The sequence below is a fragment of the Anolis sagrei genome, chromosome 1 (assembly GCF_037176765.1).
Source record: "Anolis sagrei isolate rAnoSag1 chromosome 1, rAnoSag1.mat, whole genome shotgun sequence".
NCBI classification, from domain to species: Eukaryota; Metazoa; Chordata; class Lepidosauria; order Squamata; family Dactyloidae; genus Anolis; species Anolis sagrei.
Genome location: NC_090021.1, coordinates 201,368,308 through 201,392,422, shown reverse-complemented (window position 1 = coordinate 201,392,422; position 24,115 = coordinate 201,368,308). Strand labels below are relative to the sequence as shown.

The following is a 24,115-nucleotide window of genomic DNA, read 5'->3' as shown; positions in this document are numbered from 1 at the left end:
TAATCAAAATAATTATAAGTAACAATGATGTTAGTAGTCCTGACCGTGAAGGAGGGGAGCCCAACATATTAAATGGTTATCAGTAGAGAACAAAGATATAGCATATTTGTTACATAATATTAAGAAAGGAGTTCCACTTCTGTACTTTTAAGAATTGATTTGATCATCCATTTATGATTTACTTTTGAGTTATTCCCAACAATAAGGTGATATTGCACCATACATTATGTTTCAGTTTATAACTAAAAAAGCTTTGTTATTCAATGAAACATCTAACTGATTTCCTCTTACTGTTTTACTAACTTTGGACATGGACTAGTGATATTATTTCTGTTTCCTTATTTGAATGAAACAGGAAAATATGGATAATGGCTTTGAAAGAAGCTAGGAAATAAAGCCAACTTCAAAGCATAGCCTTGTCTCTAAGCTTGTCCTAAAACCACTAGTCATAGTTACTCAGTTTTAATGGAAGCTATGATTCATAGAGGACTTCTTGGTTTATTTGCTTCATATTGCCACAAAAGGAGAATTCTACAAGTTATCTGGCTCCTTTTGTTCATATATTGGCTCGTAAAACCAAAATATTATTGCCTCAGTGTGGCCATTATGCATGACACAACAGAATAGAATAACTTCTGGTCCAAGAGGCAAATCATAGAAAAAAGATCAAAAGTATTATAGCCTAACAAACTCATCTGAGATAATCACAGGTTTTGATTGTCAAATGCGAAAAACTAACAAATACTGTGATATATGGAAAACTGACAAAGGGAGGTGAGGTATTTTTTGTCTTGTGGTGTGCTTTTACTGCATTGCTTGAATAGAAAGAAAGGAGCGAAGACCATTCCTCTTTGCATCTTTCTTTGAGGTATCTGAAGAATTTTGTTTTGATAGTGTCCTAATACTAATGTAAAAAGTTTAATTCTATGTTCACTTTTGTGTGTTTTGATTGTATTGTCTTTTTAAATTAAAAAAATACCTGGGATATTACAGTACATCCCCCTTATCAACAAATTTGATATTCTTGGTTTCACTCACACATGATACAAAATAATGTGTCCCCTGCTCCCAAAATGTTCAAAAAACCTCTAGGTCAGATGGGCAAACTAAGGCCCCTGAGCCGGATGTGGACCCCTGGGTGCTTACCTCAGGCCCTTGCAGAAGGACACAGCGACCTGCCATGTCCTTATGCAAAAAGATGGGGCACGTAATAGTTGAGAGTCCGCTGAAGTGTTCTCAGCCACCGTTTGTGTCACCCTCCTCCCAGCATAAGAATGGGGCAAGCAGCCCCATTCTTATGCCAGGAGGATGGCCTGAGGAAGGCATGCAGCGACTGAGAGCCCTCCAGAGTACTCTCAGCTTTTGCCTGTCTCACCCTCCTCTTGGCATAATGCCAAGAGAACAGCCCGAAGATTGGGGGAGGAGGATGGGGAGGACGATTGAGCAGTTGCTGCATGTCCCTCCTTCCTTTCAACATACGAATGGGGCAAGCAGCCCTGTCCTAATGCTAGCAGGATAACCTAAGGATGATCCAGGCCCAGCTCTGCCAACTTCTGGACCCAACCTCACCCGGGCCCTCTCTACCCAGCGTGTCCCCAGTCTCCCGTCCCTCCCAGGCGGGTCTGCAATGCAGCCCCAAGGCAAAAAAGTTTGCCCATGCCTGCTCTAGGTCCTTCAGTGCACTTGTAGAATAATATCTCCCATAAAATTAGTTGTAATTTTAAAAACCTTCCCAGCTTGGCATTGAACTTTTTTCAATTTTTTTTCAGTGCCTGTCTGATGCCTTTTACAAAAGCTCAAAAGACAAAGGAGAAAGGCCACCTTATCATTCTCTGGTTCTTTTTCCACTCCCCTCATCCTAAAGTGCTGTTCATAGCAGAGGTACCTTTTGTTTCACCATCGATATCTTCCCCACAGCTATGTAGTTCACAAGAGAGATTGCTCAAGGGACCCAGAGTATTTTGTGCTGGAGTGCAGTGCAAATGTATGGAAGCCTGCATAGTATTATTCAGAGCCCAAGCATAGTATTATTCAGAGCCCAAGCATTATGTGGGACATGTGTTTTAAGTATTTTCTATGAAACCCAGGGATTTAATATTTTTAATGGCACTTTTTCTGTATGTCAATAGGCATCAGCATTATAAGGGTATGGCATGGGGAAACTGGAAAAAGGTACATGCTTTCCTGCTCATGCTCAAAGACATGAAAGAAAGGAAAATAGTAACTTCTACAATTTATGAACAATCTTACGTTGCTAACCTGATAAAATTGCTACCACCTACGCAAGACAGGAAATTGCTGATCATATGAAAGCAGCTGTCTAGTCTAGTCTTATTGTGACTAAAGCAGTAGAAATGCCCTGCCTACATTCTGTATTACACTAAAGTACAGAAATAGTGTCTCATCATACTATTGTCAGTTTTTCTTTCTGGTTTTTAATAAGAGTAGCTCCACTTTTAAACCTGTTCTTTGGGTTATTCTGCACTCATCTTACATCCCTGCGGCCTGAAATTTTGTGCATAAGATTAAAGTCAGTTTTGCATATTCTTATGGGGGGTTTCTCAAAGTGTGGGTTACAGTGAACAGGGTTTGTCTAGTTTCCAGGTGAAGTTGGGTAGCATTTAAATAATGTAATATAGGAGTCACAGAGTAAAGAGCTGGACAAATGGGTGGAGTGGATTGGGAAAGCAGCATATGAATGGAATGATTAGAGTAGATGTGGTTTCTATTTCAGTATATTTTGATTAACAACAAACAGAGATATAATATAGTATTGTATATTTCCACAGCAATTTGTTTTTGTTTGTTTTTTGTCGTGTCAGGAGCGACTTGAGAAACTACAAGTTGCTTCTGGTGTGAGAGAATTGGCTGTCTGCAAGGACATTGCCCAGGGGATGCCCGGATGTTTTGATATGTTACCATCCTTGTGGGAGGCTTCTCTCATGTCCCCGCATGAGGAGCTGGAGCTGATAGAGGGAGCTCATCTGCGCTCTCCCTGGATTTATAACCTGCGACCTGTCGGTCTTCAGTCCTACCAGCACAGGGGTTTAACCCACTGCACCACCGGGGGCTCCAATTTGATGATGTATATAGTCTTTGATCTTGCAAAGTATGTATTCTGACATGCTTCATCATCACGCCATTTTATTATTTCAGTCTGCCCTCCACATTCACTGAGATCCCTGTGAAAGTGTAAATAAAGAAATTGCTTAAGTTTTTATCTGAGAGAATGCCTCTCCAGGAGGCCTTCCAGCATGATTCTGTTGACCACTTTTGCTGCAAGCTGACCATTGCATCTGGGATCTAAAGATTCCTGGAGAGGTGTTTTCTGCAGAAATTTCTGTGTCCTCCAGCATGACTAGAGGAGGTTGACCATAGAGTACCAGTAGAGGGCCTAGAGTATTTTTAATCAAACCCACAAAAGTCAAAATCGCAAATGTAGAGGGATGACTTTATCACCATGTAAACATCATTGGTATTTGAACAAATTATTTATTTGGCCACCATCTCTCAATCTCAGCCAGCACTAGATACGTTTATATATAGGACAGCAGTGCTTGCTTGTTACGCTGAACTGTAGATTAGTATGATAGACAAGTGAAAACAACCTCCATGAAGTCACGTTCTCAGATATTGTTCTTCCCCAGCTTCCAAGTGGCAGAGAGAAATTTAAAACATTGATTTGCTTTGTCATATGGACCCAGAGCTGTGATTAACAGTAGTTGTTGCTAATTTCATAGAACTCAGCTTCAAACCATAGCTATTAATGATGGTCAGTATTAAGTATACTTCCAAGTCCAAATGACACAACAAGTTTCGATTAAACAAAAGAAGTAAAAGCTTCCTAATTCCTACTGGGTGACTGGAGGAGAAAAAAAAAAGGATGAGCATGTTAGCTCAAGGCTTGCTTTGTCTTTTTCCTGCTTGGTCAAGTTGGCAGTAGTAGTTGCAGTAACTATTTGCAAGCCCCGGTATGTCTTTCTTTTCTTGTTACAGTAGTACATATATTAGGCAGAGAAGTTTTTGCATGGATTTTGTTAATGCTGTTACCCATTGAACTAACAACAATAGAAGGTACATTATTTACATAGCCATTCTCATGCCCTACAGTATGTTTTCTTGCTTGTTTGCCTTTCATACTTAAAGTGCACAGAAAACGAAGTTATCAAGATGTGTAGTGCGTTTAGTGGATTTTGCCAGTAGTGTGCAACTATAGACAAATGATTGTTTCCCAGTGCATCATTCTATCATCTGCTGACCCTTATTTAGATCATGTGGTAATAGAAGTGGTAAGGTATGATGCTTTTAGGCATGAGACTTTTTAAAACTAGATTTTGCTGTTTAATCCAGCTGCTACTGCAAGTTTTTTAAATGAAGTATTTGGGTAGAGTTTGTCATCTACCTTGAACAAGCACTTTGTAATTTCTAACATAAAATATCAACATCCTGATCCCACACTTTCCATTTGTATAACTCATTGTTTGTGATGATTATAGTATTTATATTTATCTTTTAAACTTAATTTAGCAGAGCAGTAATTCATTCCATTCTTTGTATTTATTCACTGCCACTGTAAATCACTTAGGAAACAAATGAGAGAAAATGATTAATCAGAACAAGTAGGCTATAATTATCATGTGTCAACTCAACTACCAGTGTTATATAAAAGAATGAAGGTGAAGTTGTCTAACTAAAATGACTCTCGATAAGCTTTAGGGCATATAATGCCTTATGTGAACTCTTGCCGGATAATGTGTGCCCTTTTTTTTTGTTCTAACTATTCATGCATTGCAGTATGTGGAAGTAATAAGCTGAAAGTCACCTTTTTAATATTACCCTGCTAGGACACTTTAAAAATATATTAATGCTACAGGGCCACATTTCATGTAGCCAGAACATTTTGGCCTCTATGGCTTAACTAGAATGCCTGTTCTAGTGAGCTTGACAACTGAAAGAAATTCAAATGTTAAATTCAGGCATTTTATTAAATATTGTACGAAGGTGGCAGTTTAGACCTTTAATGCATTTTTTCAAAAAATGTTTAGTGGAAAGCTATTGTCTTCTGTCAGTAGTACAAGCTGTCAAGCTGGTCAGATATCCCCACTCTGATATATCTTTCTACTACTAGATTTAAGATTTAGTCATATGTGTGCACATATTGGGGATGAAGCCTTATTCACCCCTCTTCCAGAATTATTCAAACTACGTTACTTAATAGCCCTGTTGAAAGCACATCAAGTGCTTTCAATTAAAATGGAAAATCACTAATCCAGGTGAAGAGAACTGAAGATACATGTCTCAACTGTGGACCTAAGTAATTATGTATCGGATTCCATTGGAATCTATTTAACATTAGCGACCTGATCAGTGCATAGTTGAAGCAAATTACTTTTTAAAATCAGAGAACATTTTAACTCTGACTGGATTCTCTGGTAGTAAAAGGTGTGCCATCCAGAGAAGCTTTAATTATACAAAATTTCAAAATTAAAATACGAAATAATCACATCTAAATATGTCATTTAAACTCTGGCTAAAACATTTTTAGTGCAATATCCATAACTTGGGGCGAATCTTGGGCTCCTTCTACCATCTACTGTTTTATTCTCTGACCAACATATTGGGCAGGGCAGTTGCTTTCCAGACCCTGCCCTCCATTGCACTTTGTATGCCCAGCCGGAAGAGCAGGAATTGGCAGCCAGTTGGTTTGAACCTTGCGGTTCAAACTGATTGGTTGGAGGAGACAGACCTGAGGGAAGACCACTTCCCTCCAGTCTGCCTGTCCTGATCTAGCTGCTCCTCAAGTTCGGTTGTCTGATCTCTTACCCTGCCCACCCACTGTTTTTGTCCTGTGTTTTCTTCTTCAGAGGAGCTGTATTTGCAGTTGTCACAACTTGGGGTGGGGGGGATTTGCCATAGGCCCTGGATCTGGTTTTGCCCCCTACATTGGGCACTAGGACGGTTTGGCAGTTGGGCAGGAGCCTGCACACACAGCACCTCATCTTATTTTTTTGCCATTGATGGCTGGATAGAGACATAAGTAAAGGTAACATCGACCTCTATTTGGTTGTTTTATTGGCTCAGCAGGCGGACTGGCCAATGCCAAGGTTCAGGACCCAATCCCATTTTCAGCTGTAACCATTAAACAAGTTGTGGCCTTTGTTACCCCAAAATATAATTGTGTCATGTGTTCTATGTGTGTTGGGGGGGCATCGTCTTTTACATACAACTTTCCGTATGTTCACTTTTCAGTTAACTGCAGTTGCCAATGTTATCAGAGATGGGAACTATCAGCAAGCCTCCTTCAAGAGCTGCAATTCTTAATCTAGTTTGTTTGAAATTAAATATAGCTAGTGGCTAAGTACCCTAAAGGCACCCAATCCCATCTGATCTTGGAAATTGGTCGGATCTTGTTAGTTCTTGGATAGGAAACAACCAATGAATACCAAATGCTGTATCTATATTTTAGAAGAAGGAACTGGCAAAACCACCACTGAGTATTCTTTGTCTAAGAAAATCCTATGAAATTTATGGGCTCACCTTAGGTTGACAGTTTGGAGGCACATAAATACAGTGTTTGCCACTTTGTCATGCCAGATGAAATGACAAGCTACAGTAAAGGAAACATTTCCAAATTTCTTTTTCTGTGCAGAAGAAGGGAAAGGCCAGGGGAATGTACCAGCTGCACATTCATCATTGCAGTTCATGCATGCTGCACTAAACCATGATTTTGGATTATATTCAAATGCAGCCACTGTGAAAAGTCATTTCTAGTTCCTCTGAAAAATCTAAGTATCACAACAGAAAATCTCTCTCTGATATATACCTCAAATAAAGGCATACTGAGATAATTTGCTGACTGAATTTACCCTTCCCCAATTTTCCGCCTTATGGCAGAGGCAAAAAGCAAATTGAGAAAGTTTATTATAAAGATGTGTTGGGGGGGGGGGGTGAAAATCCAAAGTCAAGCCTTCTAAAGAGATCAATAATCTTATTGGGTCATTTTACTTAGTTATAACTCTCTAAGAAAAGGTAGTTTTTAGGAGTGGAGATGAAAAAAGATTTTTCATGGCAAAAACTGTTTTGTCTAATGTAGTTGAATTACATCAGATTCAAGCATTTGCTGTGTTTGTTCGAAATGTTTGGAAAATGCATGTGTGAAATTTCATGTTTCTATACTCTGCCAAATGGTGTGAATGTCTTATAGTGAGGTGTTTTTAAAACAGAAAGCTGGTCTTTTCCCATAATTTCTATTAGAGCCTATTTTAAATAATTCAAGAGACATGGTCAATATCCAAATCATAGTCGTATTTTCACAGAAGAATGGTGATGTTGAGGAACAGAAGCTGTTCCAGATACAGCAGGAAATGATAAATATATGATGTTGCTGTGCTGAAAACAGAAGCTGATACTCACCTCAACAAATACAAATCTGAATGAAACAATGCCTCTGAAATGCCAAGGAGCAGGGAAGAGGTGACATCTTATTGTCAATATTTGGAGGTTACTTTGACTACAGAATGTCCAGTGGGCATACTGGCTGGAGGACTCTTAAGGACTATAATCCAAAAAGTAACTTTCCCAGTCTGTAGATATTTATGTGTGTCTATACATAAACTTGTGCACACAATTCTTTATGAAAAGAAAACAGCAGTAGATTCTTTGCGTAGTAAGAAGGGAACTGCATGTAAATAATTCCAAGGAGAGTCCACTTACTGTGTTTTTTGTGGTTAACCACTGAAATAAAATGTTGTACTATCATCTCTCAGTATTTCTGTTTAAGTAAAATATGTTAAAACCAATGAAACTGTTGCTTTGGTTTTTTTTTTTTAATCTTAGCGCACACACCTTTCAGAGATTTTGGAGTTTCAGAATGTCTGTAAGGGCCTCATCACACTAGAGAAAGAATCCACTTTAAATCTGGTTTCTGCCTCCTGCAGAATTCTGGGGTTTGTAGTTTAGGGAGGAGCCTTTAACAGCCTCACTAAATTACAAACCCCAGAATTCTGCGGGAGGCAGAAACCGTATTTTAAGTGGATTTTTTCTCTAGTGTAATGAAGTCTCAAAATGAGTATATATTTTTCCTGGATCTGTATGTTTTTAACTTGCCTTGTCTTTTGCTCTGTGTGTCCCAAATGGAAGATCTCCCCTGATACCAAACATCTCTTTTGGGTATGGAGGATTAATAATTCCATAATAATCGGTATCCTATGACAATCTGAATAAGGAAGTAACAAAATTTGCCGCCGATTTTTGCTAGGATCAGAAGAGTTGTTGAATGAATTTATAAAAAACTGTCCACTGAAATGGCAGATAAAATACAGTGTTGGAAAAATACAAGATGAATTGCCCTAGAAGAAATGAACCATATCCACACTGAAACGGCATTTCAAATGCTAGACAACAGCATCAATTCTTCCTAGAGGCCAGGCGTGGGGATGCTGAACTAGTGTGTTCAGACTAGTAGTTCTTCATGAAATTGGTTCTTAAAGTTCAACGTTGCCATTCAAGACAACCTTGGAATCCTTCGCTCTTTGAAAATATTAGTTCAGTGTATTGCACCTGTCAGAAGGCAAACATATATGGCTCATTAGGAACTACATTTAAACTAATAGATTTATATAGTAGAAATAATGCAAACACACCTTGTGTATCTTATGCCAGTCTTGCCCTGTCTTCACCATCTGTGTAACTTTACTAGGAAATGTGCAAAGAAAGGCAACGACAATCTGACCGAGCTTTGGAATACATTCCAAAGGAAAAGTCTAGGCAGATGGAATTTAAGAACAGATATTGCTCAGAGCATTTAATAAAAAAAGATATGCTTTTCAAAAGTGGAGGGAAAGGTTTTCAGGGTTGTAAGTAATGACTAGTCTGGTAATACTTAGTAAGAAACTCTTCTGGGCAACGAAACCTTTTGAAATTGGAAGAGTTCATGCTGACTTCTTTTTATACTGAAAAGTACAGAAATATACTCAGAAGATAACATATAGAAGTATACACAGCTTATCGGAAGCATCTAGAGCCTTGCAGAAGTATCCATGCACACTTCACCTTAGAATAGGACAGTGAAAACTCAGACCGCATTCCAGCTGAGAATCTATGGCAAGATTTGGACCTTCTGTTTATCAGTTGTGCCCCCCCCCCCCACCCTATCAGCATATCACTGAAATGTAGCAATTGTGCCAAAAATGGACAAAAAAATAACAAAATAGGGATGTTTAAGGCAAGGAGTTGCAATGTCAGGATTTCCAGCTGTAATTGCTGCCATGGGCATTTTTGGCACATTTCCGAGCAGCGATCAAGTGCAAATTTGTTTGCTTAGCTTTGTTCAGCAATATATATATCTCACACACACACACAGATATATACACAGGCAGTCCCCCCAGTTACAAACATCTGACTTACGAATGACTCATAGTTAAGAACGGGGGTAAGACAACAGAAAGTGAGAGAAATTTACCCCTCAGAGGGGAAATGTACTCCTGAAAGTTATCATGGAGAAAAGATGTCTCTGCTGAAGCTGCTTCACCAATCCTTGTTTCCACAACAAACCATTTTTTTTTCAAAATCCAATTATCACAGGAATAAAAAGTAAGGTAAACCTTTCTGAACAGGGACACACATAGCAAAACAAACACCACAGAAATGTTCACCCTTCCCTATGCTATCCAAAGCTCGCTTGCACTTTTTCTCTCTCTATCTCTATATCACCCAAAGGATCTTTTCATCTGCTGCCCCGAGACTATGGAACGACCTGTAGGAAGCACTCCCAACAGCTAAATGAGCTGTCAGAATTTAAAAACCATGTAAAAACCAATCTCTTCCAGCAGGCCCACCTAGGCAGTCTTTAACTGTGGATTTTAAATGCACGTCCCTTACTTAATCTCTGCTTTGTGTATTTTAATATGTTTTTATAGAGATATGTTTTGGTTTGTAGCTTTTATAGAAGTATGTTTTAATATGTGTATTTTTGGTGTTTTTGCAGTGTTTGTGTGTTTTAATTTTTCTGTAACAAGCCTCGAGTCACGAGGAGAGGCGAGTAAGAAATAAAATTATTATTATTGTCATTAAAATGTACCTGTTCCAACTTATATACAAAATCAACTTAAGAACAAACCTCCAGAACTTACCTTGCTTGTATCTTGCTTATAACTTGGGAACTACTTGTACACACACACACACATATACCTTCATAGTATTAAATAAGTTGGGATGATTATATGTTAGTGAACTCAGATCTATTTTTGAGTGTGTAAAACAACAGAACATGAAAAGCCAAAAGTGATATAGATATTAAAGGCATTATATATGAATCGAATATATGTGTGAGTAGCTTGCAGCAGGACATTTACATGACTAATCCTTTAAAACAGAGCTTTCCAAACTTTTCATGTTCGTGACACACATTTTAGATATGAATCATTTTTCAACATGGTAATTTATTTTTACTACCAGACCATAGTTTAAACCTACCCCTTATAACAGAAAAGGACACATACATAAGTTATAAAAATTAACTGTATGGGGACACAACATATCTCATGAAAACTTTTCATTTATATTTTTACAATATATGATTTGTAAGATAATAAAATACATTTCTTACTCCTTTTGTCAGTGTTTCAAACCCTGATAATCCTGAAATATTGACCAGCCTTGCTTATTTCAAAATCATTGGTGGTTAAACACTCCAAAATTTTGTATCAATGTAAACTATTGATCAAGTGGGTCAGAGAAACACTTCTCAATGATTCATTGTCAGATGGCTACCTTAGTACCTCCTCCCTGAAACAACTAAAAAAGCAAACATTCAAAGTCAAGGCTGGGAACATCTGGATTTATTGATAGAAAAATGAAGTTGTGAATAGTCTTTCATGTGCAAGGGAGAAGGCAGGATTCTTCCAGCATCAGCCCTTTCCTAGGCAGCAATTCTTTTCCTCCAGTTACCCATTAAGGAATTTTGATTCTTCCGTGTTTGAACTGAATGCACTGTCTTACTGAAAGAGATTCCAGCCAGGTTTGCAATTTGGGACTTCACAGAAGGAATTGTCCTAATGAAAACTGTTGATGCAAGGGTGGAGGCTTGGCTGTTTCCATGTGGCAGGGATGGAAACACGCCTGGGGAGCACACAGCTGATCCCAGCAGGGCTTTACTGGTGTGAGGAACCACCATCTTGGCCACCTGACCTGTAGCAACTAGCCAGCAGGGGGGAGGCTTGGGGAGCCCATTGTTTTGCGTCCTCCTAACTTTGTCTCCCAAGATTTTTCAGGCAACACACCTAGACACCGCAGGCAACACACCATTGCATCACAACACACAGTTTGGAAAGCTCTGTTCTAAAACATGTCTGATAGACTTTGGTCAATAATTGGAAGTTGCTCAGCCACCCAAAGTAGTGTCAAATAGAGTGCAAAATGAGGAAAGTGCCTCTAATTTGAAGGGACAGTACACTCATTTTTCCTTCAGTTTTTAATTGTTCTTATCTAATCTTAAATATATGAAGAAGAAAATGTTCCAGATAGAATGTTTAACTGCAGTCATCTTGCTTTTCCTCCTCAGTTTTATCTTTTTCTTTATGTAGTTGTGTGAAGTCTAAACATGATAATCTTGTTCCACCGAATATTATATGGTTTAATGCCACAAACAGACAATGTGTTCAAAGGCAACCTGGCCTACATCCATGGGAAACCAATCCTCTTAAAACCATGAAAAAATGTTGTTATAGAAGTAATGGGGGTAGCACAGTTTATTTAGAGCCACAGAGAACCACCCTTAAAACTTTAGATTTAGATTTGCTTAAATATCTTGTCGTGTTTTAATGTCAGATATGCAGTGGTTTATCAGTTATGTTATTACATAATTTTTGTTTATCTGTTGTAATTTTAATTTTGTTATAGTTACGAATTTTCTTTTGGGATCTGGGGTGGGTTGTTTATTTCTCTTTGTTAGTGTATTCTGGCATAGAATGCTTGCCATTTTTGTTAGAAACGTCCCTTAGTCCCTTTGGGGAGATAGGGTGGTATATAAATAAATATTATGATTATGATTAATAATATAATAAAACTGGGGTGAAAACCAACAGTTTTGGGAAATAGGTTAGTATGGAAAGTTGCAGTGAGAATGAAATCTTAATTCATTTATATTTATATATATGGATGGTACATTTCTGTTTGCTTTTAGACAATATACACACACACACCTCTAGACCAAATCTTTGCCTCCTTGGGCAAAACAGTATATCTATAGAGCAAAACATAAGAACATCCTCAGTATCCCCGAGGAATGCTTTAGTGGAGAAAAGGTAAGATGTCAAAGACATAAACATCAATATCAAACTTTTTTTTCCAGGCAACATGCCAGCTCCTGAGCAGACACCTTTGGAAGAAGGGCTGCAACAGACCACCCAGGAATCTTCCACAAGTCCAGCCATGGAAACAGAGGCTACTGCCACCACTATTCTAGCTTCTGTAAAAGAACAGGTATATTTATACATTTAAGAAAATATTTGTAAATACCGCTATTTGGGCTTTGATTTTTTTTGGGTAAGTTTGAATTTTCTCTTGCTTAGAGATAAAGCATATCATTTTGTTGTCTCTGTGATTTACACAGATGGGTTATCTGCATTATACGTTGTTAGAACAACGCAGACTCTTACATAAGCTATTTAGCTGTTCCCCTGCCCACCCTAACCATCATTATATAGTGCCCTTCCCAGCTTAATCCTCGGTTCTTTTTCTTTCACTGCAGTAGCAGCATTGCTAGAAATGATTCAGATTGACTGTTATGTTTGACTCGATTGGTTTTTTGGATTTTCGTCCCTTGTATTTCATCATTGTCTTGTTTTGTCTCTCAACCTGACACTACAATTTCGACTACGGATTGTTTCTGATTACAGCTTTATTTGGTACCTTTTGGGTTTGGCCTGTGCTTGGGCCTTTTCTTTCCTGAGTGATTCTTCCATAGTATCCTTGGCATCATTTAAAAATAACCAACGCTGAGTGTGAGCTATCATGAAAGAAGGCAAACACCTCCAAGTATCTGTTTTCTTAAGGTGATAGTCACAAAATTGTGTTCTCACAGCCAGGCCTTCGCACCTCAAGCCGGACAAAATCAGGACTTATGTATTAAGGCACTACTTTATAAACATGCGTTATTGGCAGCTACTAAGACACAAACTGAGAAGAATAGGTCTGTTTATACAACCTCCACTACTGTGACTTTGGGTCAGTGCTCCATAAAAGTTGCTGTAGCCTCTATGTCTCCCTATAGCCTCTGGCTTCTCGGTAAGGCTTGCTCTTAAGAGATCTCTTTAGGAGACCTCCTCTTATCAGAAAAAGATAGACTGTTCTGATTCAGAACCAACAGCTCAGGGTCAAGTGCCTTTTATAACAGGTCACTCGCTTGGTCTTATAGTTCCATCTTCTTAGCTTCATTCTTCTGTCATGAAATTGGTCAGGACACAGCAGAAACCTAGTAGCAGACATTGAAATAATAATAAGTCCAAGGATACACATGAAGATTCCCATTGATCATGTAACAATCCCCTCATGTTCCAAGAAATTTACTTCCATACCTCCTCTTGAGTGTACATCTGTAGAGAGTTCAGAGAACTTTCAGGTCAGTTTTACAGAAGGCTGTGATTGGTTTTGATGAACATCGGTAAAAATAGGAGGATTGTAAGGGACAAAGAGCTCCAACTGCAAAGTGTTAGTAGCAGTTTGGGCATTTTTGTGCTGAACTTCGCTGAAAAATCAGTCAAAATGGTTTTAAAATGTGGGTGACTTTGGGGAGAGGGGCACAAAATGATTGAGCTACATCTGAGTGGCAGCCAACAGTGTCCTTTCCTTTGCTGTAGTGAACCTAATTTTATTTTAGTAATGTTCCATTCAGCTATCTTTCTAACTTCAGTAATGCCATACTGGCTATTACCACCCTACTCCCAAAAGATGCCTTGATATAGGAACAGATATAACCATTTTAGTAACGTAACAAACTTTCACAAATAAGTAATAAGAGGGATATGTTAATCCAAAGCATGTTGAAACTGACATGAATGTTATAATTTGTGAAGAGAGATTCAGAAATCCCTTTCAAGAGCAAACAGGCAGTGAAAAAAATATAATCCATTTTACATTGTTTGGAAGACAGACATTTGAAGGACTCAGTATCTACCATAATAACAACAACAACTTTATTTCTAACCTGCCCTCTCTCCCTGAAGGGACTCAAGGGAGCTACCTTGGCCTCCTTTTACAACCAAGGTCTGGGGGGAGGAACTCCAGAGAAATTAGAAGAATTCAGTATCTACTTTGGCCTGTTTTTTACACATACACAACAATGAATGCTATCGACGTATTGATGTACACTGACATGGATGAGGGAAGCTCACATGTCTGGCCGGTCAAAAGTGATGACAAGAGGACTTTGTGACTATATATGTTTCCAAAACTTATAATCAGTCACATGAATGCTATGTAAAAAAATCTCTATTCCCTTATACTTCTGAGAAAAACCTGTTTGTTAGACTTCTCTGCCTAGGAAAGTATTGTGACAACTAACACCAAGTGTTTACATGTAAATCAAAGGTAGATTTCCAGTCTCCAGTAGTGATTCATAAGGAAAAAGTATGATGAGCCAGCTTAGTATATTTTCTCTTCAGAAAGAGTTTAGAAGGCAGGATAGTGTTTGATGTGAAAGACTGTTTGGCTTTTGACAAAGCTGAACCTGATTGTGAAGGCTTGAGCAATGTTCACTTAAAAGAAACTGCCACTAGAATGAAGTAATTGCTTTTTGAAGCCTGCAGTATAAGCAAGTCCTGATATTGCCTCTTGCTAAAGTCTGAGTGACATCAGTCCTGCTTACCACTAGGAGGAACCTCAAGCTACAGCCTAGGACAGTACTTCATTTCTGAAGGTCCTTGCTGGCACTCTTTCTTATCTAGCAGTGTTTTTTCTGACATTTTAAATAAGCCATTTTAACTCTGTTGTCTTTATATTTGTTCAGATGTTTCATGGTATTCTGTGAGACTGGCTTCCAAATAAAGAGTGCACAGGATTGAGCCATAACTAGCCATAACTATTATGAAGGAGAAGCCCAAATGAATTCTGTAATTGTTATTGCAGCATTACTGGCTTGTGGCAAGGCTAAAGCAAACCTGTCATGGAGGTTCTTGGCAAGATTTTTTTGGGGTATGTATGTATGTTTGCCATTGCCCTCCTCTGAGATTGAGAAAGTGTGACTTACCCAAGGACACTCAATGCTGTAGCAAGTGGGAAATGAAATCCAGGTTTGCCAGAATATTTGTCCAACTCAGTAGTACTTGCTTTTGAGAAGGTTTACAAGATTGCAATTGAAATATTGCAGCTTAAATCATAAAATTGTTGATTTTGGTGACCCCATTGATTGAAGTCTGTTATTTGCAACAATATTAAGAATGGAAGCCAATTGTGTCCATCTACCACTGGGACAGCATCTGCTGGCATAATGGATGAGGGAGAAAGGAAAATCCCATTGTGTAAGCAAAAGTCAGATTGCATGATGTTGAATGGTATCCTAGGTAATTAAAATTCAGTGTTACTTCTCTAATACATCATATAAACATTATTTTGAATATTAATTTGGAAACCTCTTGGTAAACAGTATCAGTTTGAAGACATTTTAACTGCACCTTTGGAAAGTGCAGGTATTACTCCAATGCACATTTTAAAGTAGTATCTAGTATTCACAGAATACTGTGCATACTTTGCAGCTCATGAATAAGTTTAAAGATAAATGATGAGCCTTGTCTCTTTTTTTGGAAGGGAAAGAATCAAGGGCATTAAGAAATCACTGCAGTTTTTGAAAATGTAGTCTTCTGTTGATATTGCTAGGTCAGTGTTGGTAATTAAACACTCTTCCTGCATGGCAGAGAGCCCAGAGCTGAATGTTTTCCAATACAATTATGTACTTTTTATTCAGCTCAAACTGAGGCTTCAGTACTGTTTGCTCCTGCCTCTTGAACTTCCTTTTATTTAGTTAATAATTCTTATTTATAGTAGGCTTCTATTTTGCAAAATAATTAAGGATGCCACACCTTAAACATTTAAGCAACTTTAGAGTGCTCATGTAAGTATTTTTTTCTGTTACACACAGCTTGTTTTCAACTGCATGAAGAGATAGGAGAAATGGAGCCATAAAACTATTGAGAAATATTTCTAAGATAAGAACTGAAATATTGCAGAGTGGTTAGAATAAGTCTTTGCAATCTTTCTCCTTATAATTAACTAACAAGATGTTTAGCCATTATCTAGATTGAAGTGAACTTAAATATATGAGATGTTTTTAAATCAAGCTATTTTTGTTCTGTATGGTAAATTGAAAATAGGAAGACAATTCTTCCTTCGTTAGTTCAATATGAAAACAATAAACTCCAAGTCCATTTTGTGCTGATGCCATTAGTGGGCCAACTAAAAATATATCACACTGACTACTGAAGCTTCATAGGCTTCTTCAATAAGTGGAAAGGATAGAATAGCATACAGAAAAAAAGAGAGTAGTTGTGTAATCACATTTGTATTTGTCGATTGGTCCAACAAAGGTATCACTTCAGACTTTTTCTTATGACACACAATGCTACCCTGCACATTTTCAGTGAAATATGGTTGTTCTTCTAAACTGTTGTCGTTATTCTCACAAATATCAATAACATCATTTAGTATGTTAACACTTGACAAGTCCAACATGTTCTGAGTTTTCATGGAGCGCTTGTCTATGTTCATAAGGGGAATGATAGGAATGGAAAATGAAGATATATCCAGAGTGCATTCCCATGCATCCCCTGTTAATCAGTTGTGATAGCCATGCATAACGTTTTAACCGTATTAGGCTTGTATTTAATTTAGTATAATGTAATATAGAAAACTTTCCACTCATTAGGAGGAAAGTTAGTAAACTCCAGTAATGACTTTTAGGGCTATAATTTTGTTTTTTTAAATAAGCAACTAGCAACTACTGTTGAGAATGAAATTACAGATCTGTAGGGTGGTTGCTTCTATGCATACGCAAACGCAACTGTATCAGCAAAGGAGCTGCTAAATTGCCAAGCTGAAATGAATGAGGACCACTGGGGTTTTGTGTTTCTGTTGAAGAGAAAAGCTTTGTTATGACCATGGCAGCACATTCTTAATGGAAGGAGCAATACAGCTTTACAAGGATTCCCCTAAGCCATACCACTGAAAGGAAATTCTAGTAACTTCAAATTGTTGTTTTTGTTGTTTTGTGTATTATTTTTATTTGTGTTTCATGAAGTATTGTTTTTTATGGTACAATGTGGTGATAGCTGACTCTTTATGAGCAATAGCTATCAATTCTTTTTTTCCACTACTTTCTTTGATATACCTTTACTAGATTAGTGTTTATTTTCAAACACTTTTAAAAAATATTTATTTTCATTCTGTAGGATAGGCTGGTATTCAAGATTACAACAGGAAACCTGAAAACTGCAGTTTCAAAACATTGTTATTGTTGATGGAGTTGTCAGTTCATGCACCAGATATATTGACAACTAGTTTTCCTAACTTTTGCCCAATCCTTCCTTGACTAGACTATTGTCATTTCTCAGGTTGATTTCTGTGCCAATCACAGAGAGTAAAAGGCTCTTTTCTTATCAGCTTCTTCGCTCACCTGACTCCCAGGTAAATGCTGAAATGCAAAACAAATATCTAGCTTTTTCATTGTAACATAAAGCAAACCTAGACCATTTCTAACTTCTGAATGGCTACATTAGAATTCTTTTTTGTGTATATCTTGTTATAAGAGTAATGGTTGTTGTCTCGGTTTCACAATATAAACATTATTATTATTATTATTATTATTATTATTATTAATTTATACCCCGCTTTATCTCCCCTGAAGAGAACTCTAAGTGGCTCAACATAAAAGCATCAGCATAACCATTTAAAATATACAAATATACGAACATTAAAACAGGACAGTCTTAAGTTACAACCATTGTGGACTCTCCCAAGGCATTTGAATGAGGGCTGCCATCATGTATAGATTACATGATGGGTGTTTGTCATGGTGCTGAGAGACCTAGCCATGCATTGTCACTACTTATTTTACTTCAGAGGTGGTTTTGGGGACATAAAGATTGAGAACAGAATTTCCTTGTATTTCCCAAGTAAGGAGTGCTTATAGGGAATGTATTCTGTCTTGATGTCTTTGAACATAAGTCCTACAGAATTGATGCACTGTGTGTGAATGAGATATGCTATTACAGAGTTGGCTATTTAATCAATGATCTAGTTATTTCAGAAACTGTGCAGTGTGACCTTAAGGGGTGATATGATAGTTGCTCACGGGAAGGATGAAACTTGTAGGTACTGATGCATCCTTCTCCTCCACTTCTCAAGCTGTTGTGTCCTGGAGGGGAAGAGAAAGGCAAGGAAGTCCACGGGAGCAGCTCACTCCACTTTAAAGAAGAGAAGAAGGAGGGAAACCATGCTGGATCATGACCTCCAGAGAGCTGCTTCTTCTTCCCCCTGGATGTTCTGTCACTGCCCTCGTCCTTTGGACACACTGCTACAGCCTTCAATCTGGTGTGCTCCAGGTGCATTGTGGCTGAATGAGAGCCAGCATTAAAATCACCTTTGGTGGTGAAAGAAGCTGGTGTGCCTGTTGCTTGTGGCCACCACTTGCTTTGCCACATCTCTGGCTGGACCCTTGGATGCAGAAGAGAAGCGGACTCAGAAACTCCAAGAGCATGTTGGACTGGCTGTTCTGCCAAGGCGGATCAGTGCAAGCATCCCTCACTCTGAGGACCTCTGGAGAAAACTGTGAGCCTCCCTGTGCCACCACCTCCTGGAAGGTGGAGAAAAGAAATTAATAAAGAGTCCTATGGTTAGTTGTCAGAGGCATTGGGATGGTGAAAAATTTGGGGACCCAGAAAACCAAGCTTCCAAGAGTTTCTTTGCACTCTCCCGCCCCCCAAATAAATACAGCACTCTAACATGCACTTGTTCTCTCTCACACACTCAGTCACACTATTTCTCTTTCTCTCTCACAGGCACTGATTCACACACATACTCAAACTCTTATATGATAATTATCTTACACATGGGCACAGTGGCACTCTTCCTCTTCCACAGTCACACGCTCATTAATTCCCTTGGTGCATGGGTGACTTTCTGTTACATACTAAGTCTCTCTCTCTCTCATACACACACACACTCAGTAATAATCTTATTCTGACTTTCTCAGATATGTTCTTTCATAAATTTATCTTATACAAATTCTGTTTCATACACATATTGAGTCAAACTCTTCATCTCTTTTTTACGTACTCACGTATGCACACACTCAGACAATGACTGCGTATGAGACTGTAAATGAGTATGTGAAAGCATATATTTTATGTATATATCTTATAGCATATATCTTATTGCATTTGTGAGTGTGTATGTATTTTATAGCATTGGTGCATGTGAGTATGCATGTGTAAAATTTTCACATGTGTTCAATAAGGTAGGGGGGAGAAGGGCGGGGTATAATAGGAAATAAATAAATAATAAATAACTGTTCTAATTTGACCAATTTATTTCTTACTAGCTGTACCCACCACGCATTGCTGTGGTCAACCTTTCCTCCCTCCCTCCCTCCCTCCCTCCTTCCTTCCTTCCTTTCCTTTCCTTTCCTTTTTTTCTTTCCCTTCTTATTTCCCTTCTTTCTTCCATCTATACCTGTTTCTTTCCTCCCTTTCTTTGCTCTTTGGTTACATCCTTCCTTCTCTCTTTCCTTCCTTCCTTCCCTCCCTCCCTCCCTGTTTCTGCTTAAGTTCCTTCTCTCCTTCCTTCCCTCTCTCCTTCCTTTAACTTTTTTTATTTCCCTTTCTCCTTCCTTCTTTCTCTACCTTTCTTTCTTTCTTTCCTTCCTTCCCCCTTCCTTCTTTCCCTCTTTCCTTCCCCCCTTCTCTCTTTCCTTCCTTCCTTCCTTCCTTCCTTCCTTCCTTCCTTCCTTCCTTCCTTCCCCTTTTCCTCCCTTCATTCCGCCGCTCTTTCCCTCCTTCTCTCATTACTTCTCGACTGTCCCGTCCAACTCTATTTTATGAGTTTATTCAATTTGTATTATATAGTAATATATGTATAAGTAACATATTATATAGTAATCAACATAACAGTAATATATAAAATATTGTAATTATATCATATATATATATATGAAATGCATATGTATTATATAGCAATTTTAAAAATAGTAATATATAAAGTATTGTGTGTGTGTATATATATGTGTGTGTGTGTGTGCAACCAGTCAACCAACATCCATAGACATATATGTGTGTCTACATTGCCATATAATCCAGTTCTAAGTGGATAATCTGGATTTTATATGGCAGTGTAGAAGGGGTAACTTTGGGTGCATCTAGATTTAAGGGAGGGTGGAGGATGAAGTCGGTGAGGGGAGAGGAGTAGAAAAAGGCTTGGAGAAGGGAAGAAACGGGAGCCGGGAGGAGGAAGAGGCACAGGGAAGCAGAGGAGGAGGAGGCCACCCTCCTGACATAGCAGGGAAAGAGAAGGGGCTCCATGCGGCAAGCCTCCACCTCCAGTCCCATGGTGCCCACTCTCACTGGTGTGTGTGTGTGAGACTGTGCATGCACACCTGGCTCCCAATGCTTTTACGGCTGGCAGTTTCCCCCCGTTGAGAAGGGGGCATGGCCATGGGTATCTTTGTGGACATGTGCTGTTTCTCCTTGTAGGAATTTTGGGTTTAGAAGTCCTTTCTGCTTTTTGTTGTTGTTGTTGTTGTTTGAGTGAAGGACATACATTCGGTTGTTAGGTGTATTGTGTCCAAATTCGGTGTCAATTAGTCCAGTGGTTTTATTTATATAGATAAACGAGCAATATTTTTATTTGTATAGATAAAATGTTAAAATATAAATATTTATAAATCTGTGAATGGCACAGAAAACAAACAAAATATATTTCATTCATGTACATTACTGCATTGAGCGGAGGGTGGCATCTGCATATAGATTCAAACGGGGTTCGTGGGTGCAGTAATGTACATGAACCACTCGATGCAGTAATGTACATGAACCACCGATCTAGTTAACCACTCAGAAACAGTTTTTTATTGTTGTTGATAATCTGTATAGTGTACAATTATTATTTTGCCCTAATATCAGTGTTCTTTAGAGGAGTGTGACACTTTATAAATCAAAAACCTTAATTTTGGAGATGAGCTTGCTAGTTAATAGTACAAAAGCTGCTAAAAAGGGTATTCCTTAAATAAAGTCTGAATTCTCCCTAGAAGCCAGGATAACGGAACTTAGGACATAGTGTTTTTCCATATCATGAGATGACATGACTTGTTTGAAAAGGCAATAAAGTTGGAGGCAGTAGCAAGAGAAAACCAGGCAGATGAACTCAAGAAAGTCTCCGCCTGGCAAGAGCAGGATTGTCAAGAGCAGAGTGTCTTGCAGGTGCTTCATTCATTTGTCTTCATATTCAAAGTTGACTTGAAGGCAGTTATCGACATCAATAATTTCACAGTATGTGTTTTTTGAAGGCATATTTTCTCCTTTTGAACGAAAGGCCTTCCATGCCTTTTATAAATATCTGGAACAGCATGCCTCATTTTTTGTGACATCAGTTCTTGATTTATATCTTCAAAGATTCTTTCATTCTGCACCTGTATGTCTATGAGTTTAACAATGTGAGAAATAACCTTTTACATGTGAATGCTATATATTGCATATGTCCTTTTCATTGATGTTGTATTCCATGCTGATTCCATTCTGTAGCTGCTTCCATAAACTGGAGGTGAAATTCATGCTTCTGCTTGTGTATAATTGAACTGTTTTTAACGATTCTAAAATCGTTACTGATAAGAACATTTGCAACAGCCTAGCATTATAACCACACCAGCATGGTGTAGTGGTTTGAGCATTGAACTACAACTCTGAAGAACATGGTTTAAATCTCTGTTCAGCCACAGAAACCCACTGGGTGACCTTGGATGAGTCATACACTATCAGCTACAGAAAACCCCTTGATAAGTTCACCTACTATCACCATAAGTCAAAAGCAAAGGCACACAACAACAAAAGAGGCTACAGAAACTAACTTTAAGTGAAACATTGGTCTGACAACTTTAATTGTGCTGATTGCTTGTATTCATTTCTTCATTATGAATCATTTCATTTCCCCAACCTGCCCAGTGAAAAGTTTATATTTGAAAGCATTAAAACCATACACACAGTTTCTTAAAGTGCATGTTGTATTTGATGTTCTGTTGTATCTTTTAGTAATGGACAGTGTAATTAACAGAAATAGTGAAGTAAAAGCCCAGTGTAGCTGATTCAGAGCAGAAAGCTTAACAATAAGAACTTAAAACTGCCAAGTGTCGAGGACTGAGACAGGCAGTTGCTCTGCTTCCCTGCAAAATTTTCAGTCTTCCTCTATCAAGCATCTTTAATCTGTATACTCTGTAAGGCCCTTTCCCAATTTCAAGGAGCCTTCCCAAGTGGCAGCCCATAAGATACAAGGAATCACTGTTGGAAGCTGTATGTGAGCTTTGCACTTACACAAGTTAAGGTATGTTTGTATATCTGAAAACCAAGCCACTGTGTTCCAGAGACATGGAAGATCAATAAACTGGCAACTAATGCTGTGCTTAGTACATGAATGGGGTCACTTCTGTGCAGAAGAGTGAACTGAGTACACACTTAAAAACATTGTTACTCACAAAAGAGCCTGAATGTAGTTTTATAAACCAGACTATATATCATTGAATGCATCGTAGAACTGAGGGCCCCAGATTATTGCCTGCTGTATTTGAATGATTTGTATAGAAAGCCATTACAATGCTAGCTCTTCTGGATTTGGCATGGAAAACATCAGAAACATTTGCATATGAAGACATTCCTCATACTTTGAAAAATAACAATCAAGCTTAAACAAGAGAAAACAGAAAAATATGTATGCCTTTTCTGTTACACTGCTTTTTGATAAACTGTATATTGAGTACAGTGATAAATAGGATGTGTTAGATATAGAACCGGTAAGACAAAGCTCATGCGGAGAGTTGAGAGAGAAATAGTGTTCTAATAATACAATTGTAGAATTCTCCAGATTCTTGCATTTCCCTCTTTCTGTGTTGAAAGGAATAAAATCATTCAATAACAAAAGGCTATGAAAATAGTTTTCAGTGAATAAATCTTAAGGCATAGTAAGGATATTAAAGGATCAACATGGCAAATAATATACAAGAAGCATGTGCCAATTGATGGATATTGTGCCCCAAAAATCCCAAAATCCCATGAAGGCTGAATAGATTCTTCGTAGTGATAACAGCAGAATTTGGAATTGCATTAGATAGCTTGAAAGTTTAAAAAATGTGGATGGGCGGCGGGGAGAGAAAGAGGATTTGCTTACATATTCAAAACTATTTGAAACAACACTTTGCTGCATACAGTTCTAATCGTTGTGTGTAAAAAAAAATATTTTAGAGCTAGACCTGTTAGAAAGAAGAGCAGCCAAAATACTCAAAGGAATAGAGTTCGCTTTTGAGGAAAGACTTCAATGTTTGGGATTTTTTTTCTCAGGAAAAATTAGGCAGGAAAGGCAGAGTAGAAGTGTATAAATGATGCATGTGTATAGAGTAGATAAAGGGAGTCTTATCTACTCTGCACACTTGGAATACTTGAATCTGGGTTCATCCACCAAAATTGTATGAAGGATGAGCTTTTCCACTGCATAATTCAATTGCAAACTTCACTGTCTCCGTGGTGGTAGGCTGACCATCACCATAGGTGCGTAAAAAAGCAGCCTGGACAAATTAATGGAGAATGAGACTATGAATAGCTGCTATTTATGATGTCTATATGTTACCTTTAATATTGGATATAAAAGCATATAAGTTGCATATAAGTTGTTGAAGTGCATAAATGCAGTCATACCTACTTCCTTCTCATAGATCACTGGTGAGCTATTGAGGACATAGAATGCCAGATTAGATAGACCTTTGGGCATTTTTTTTTTACTACAATCACATTCTTCCATTAATGTACATTTTATTCCAGAACTTCCCACCCACAAACTTTCCTTGTGATGCTTGGATCTTGTAAGATCTGAG

At 38.1% G+C, this 24,115-nt stretch overlaps 1 protein-coding gene across 5 annotated transcripts in view; it reads left to right on the top strand.

Moving 5' to 3' along the window:
* Nucleotides 1–24,115, top strand: part of PKP4 (plakophilin 4) — a 125,355-nt gene that overhangs the window by 15,351 nt on the left and 85,889 nt on the right. For 3 of the 5 annotated variants that reach the window (XM_060777338.2, XM_060777348.2, XM_060777330.2), the window contains exon 2: nucleotides 12,350–12,480. In XM_060777338.2, the coding sequence (XP_060633321.2) occupies nucleotides 12,355–12,480 (126 nt within the window). In that variant the 5' untranslated portion in view covers nucleotides 12,350–12,354. Of the gene's footprint in view, nucleotides 1–12,349; nucleotides 12,481–17,600; nucleotides 17,674–18,393; nucleotides 18,881–24,115 lie in introns of those variants that run through there. The other 2 variants (XM_067472287.1, XM_060777357.2) reach the window with 2 other exon arrangements.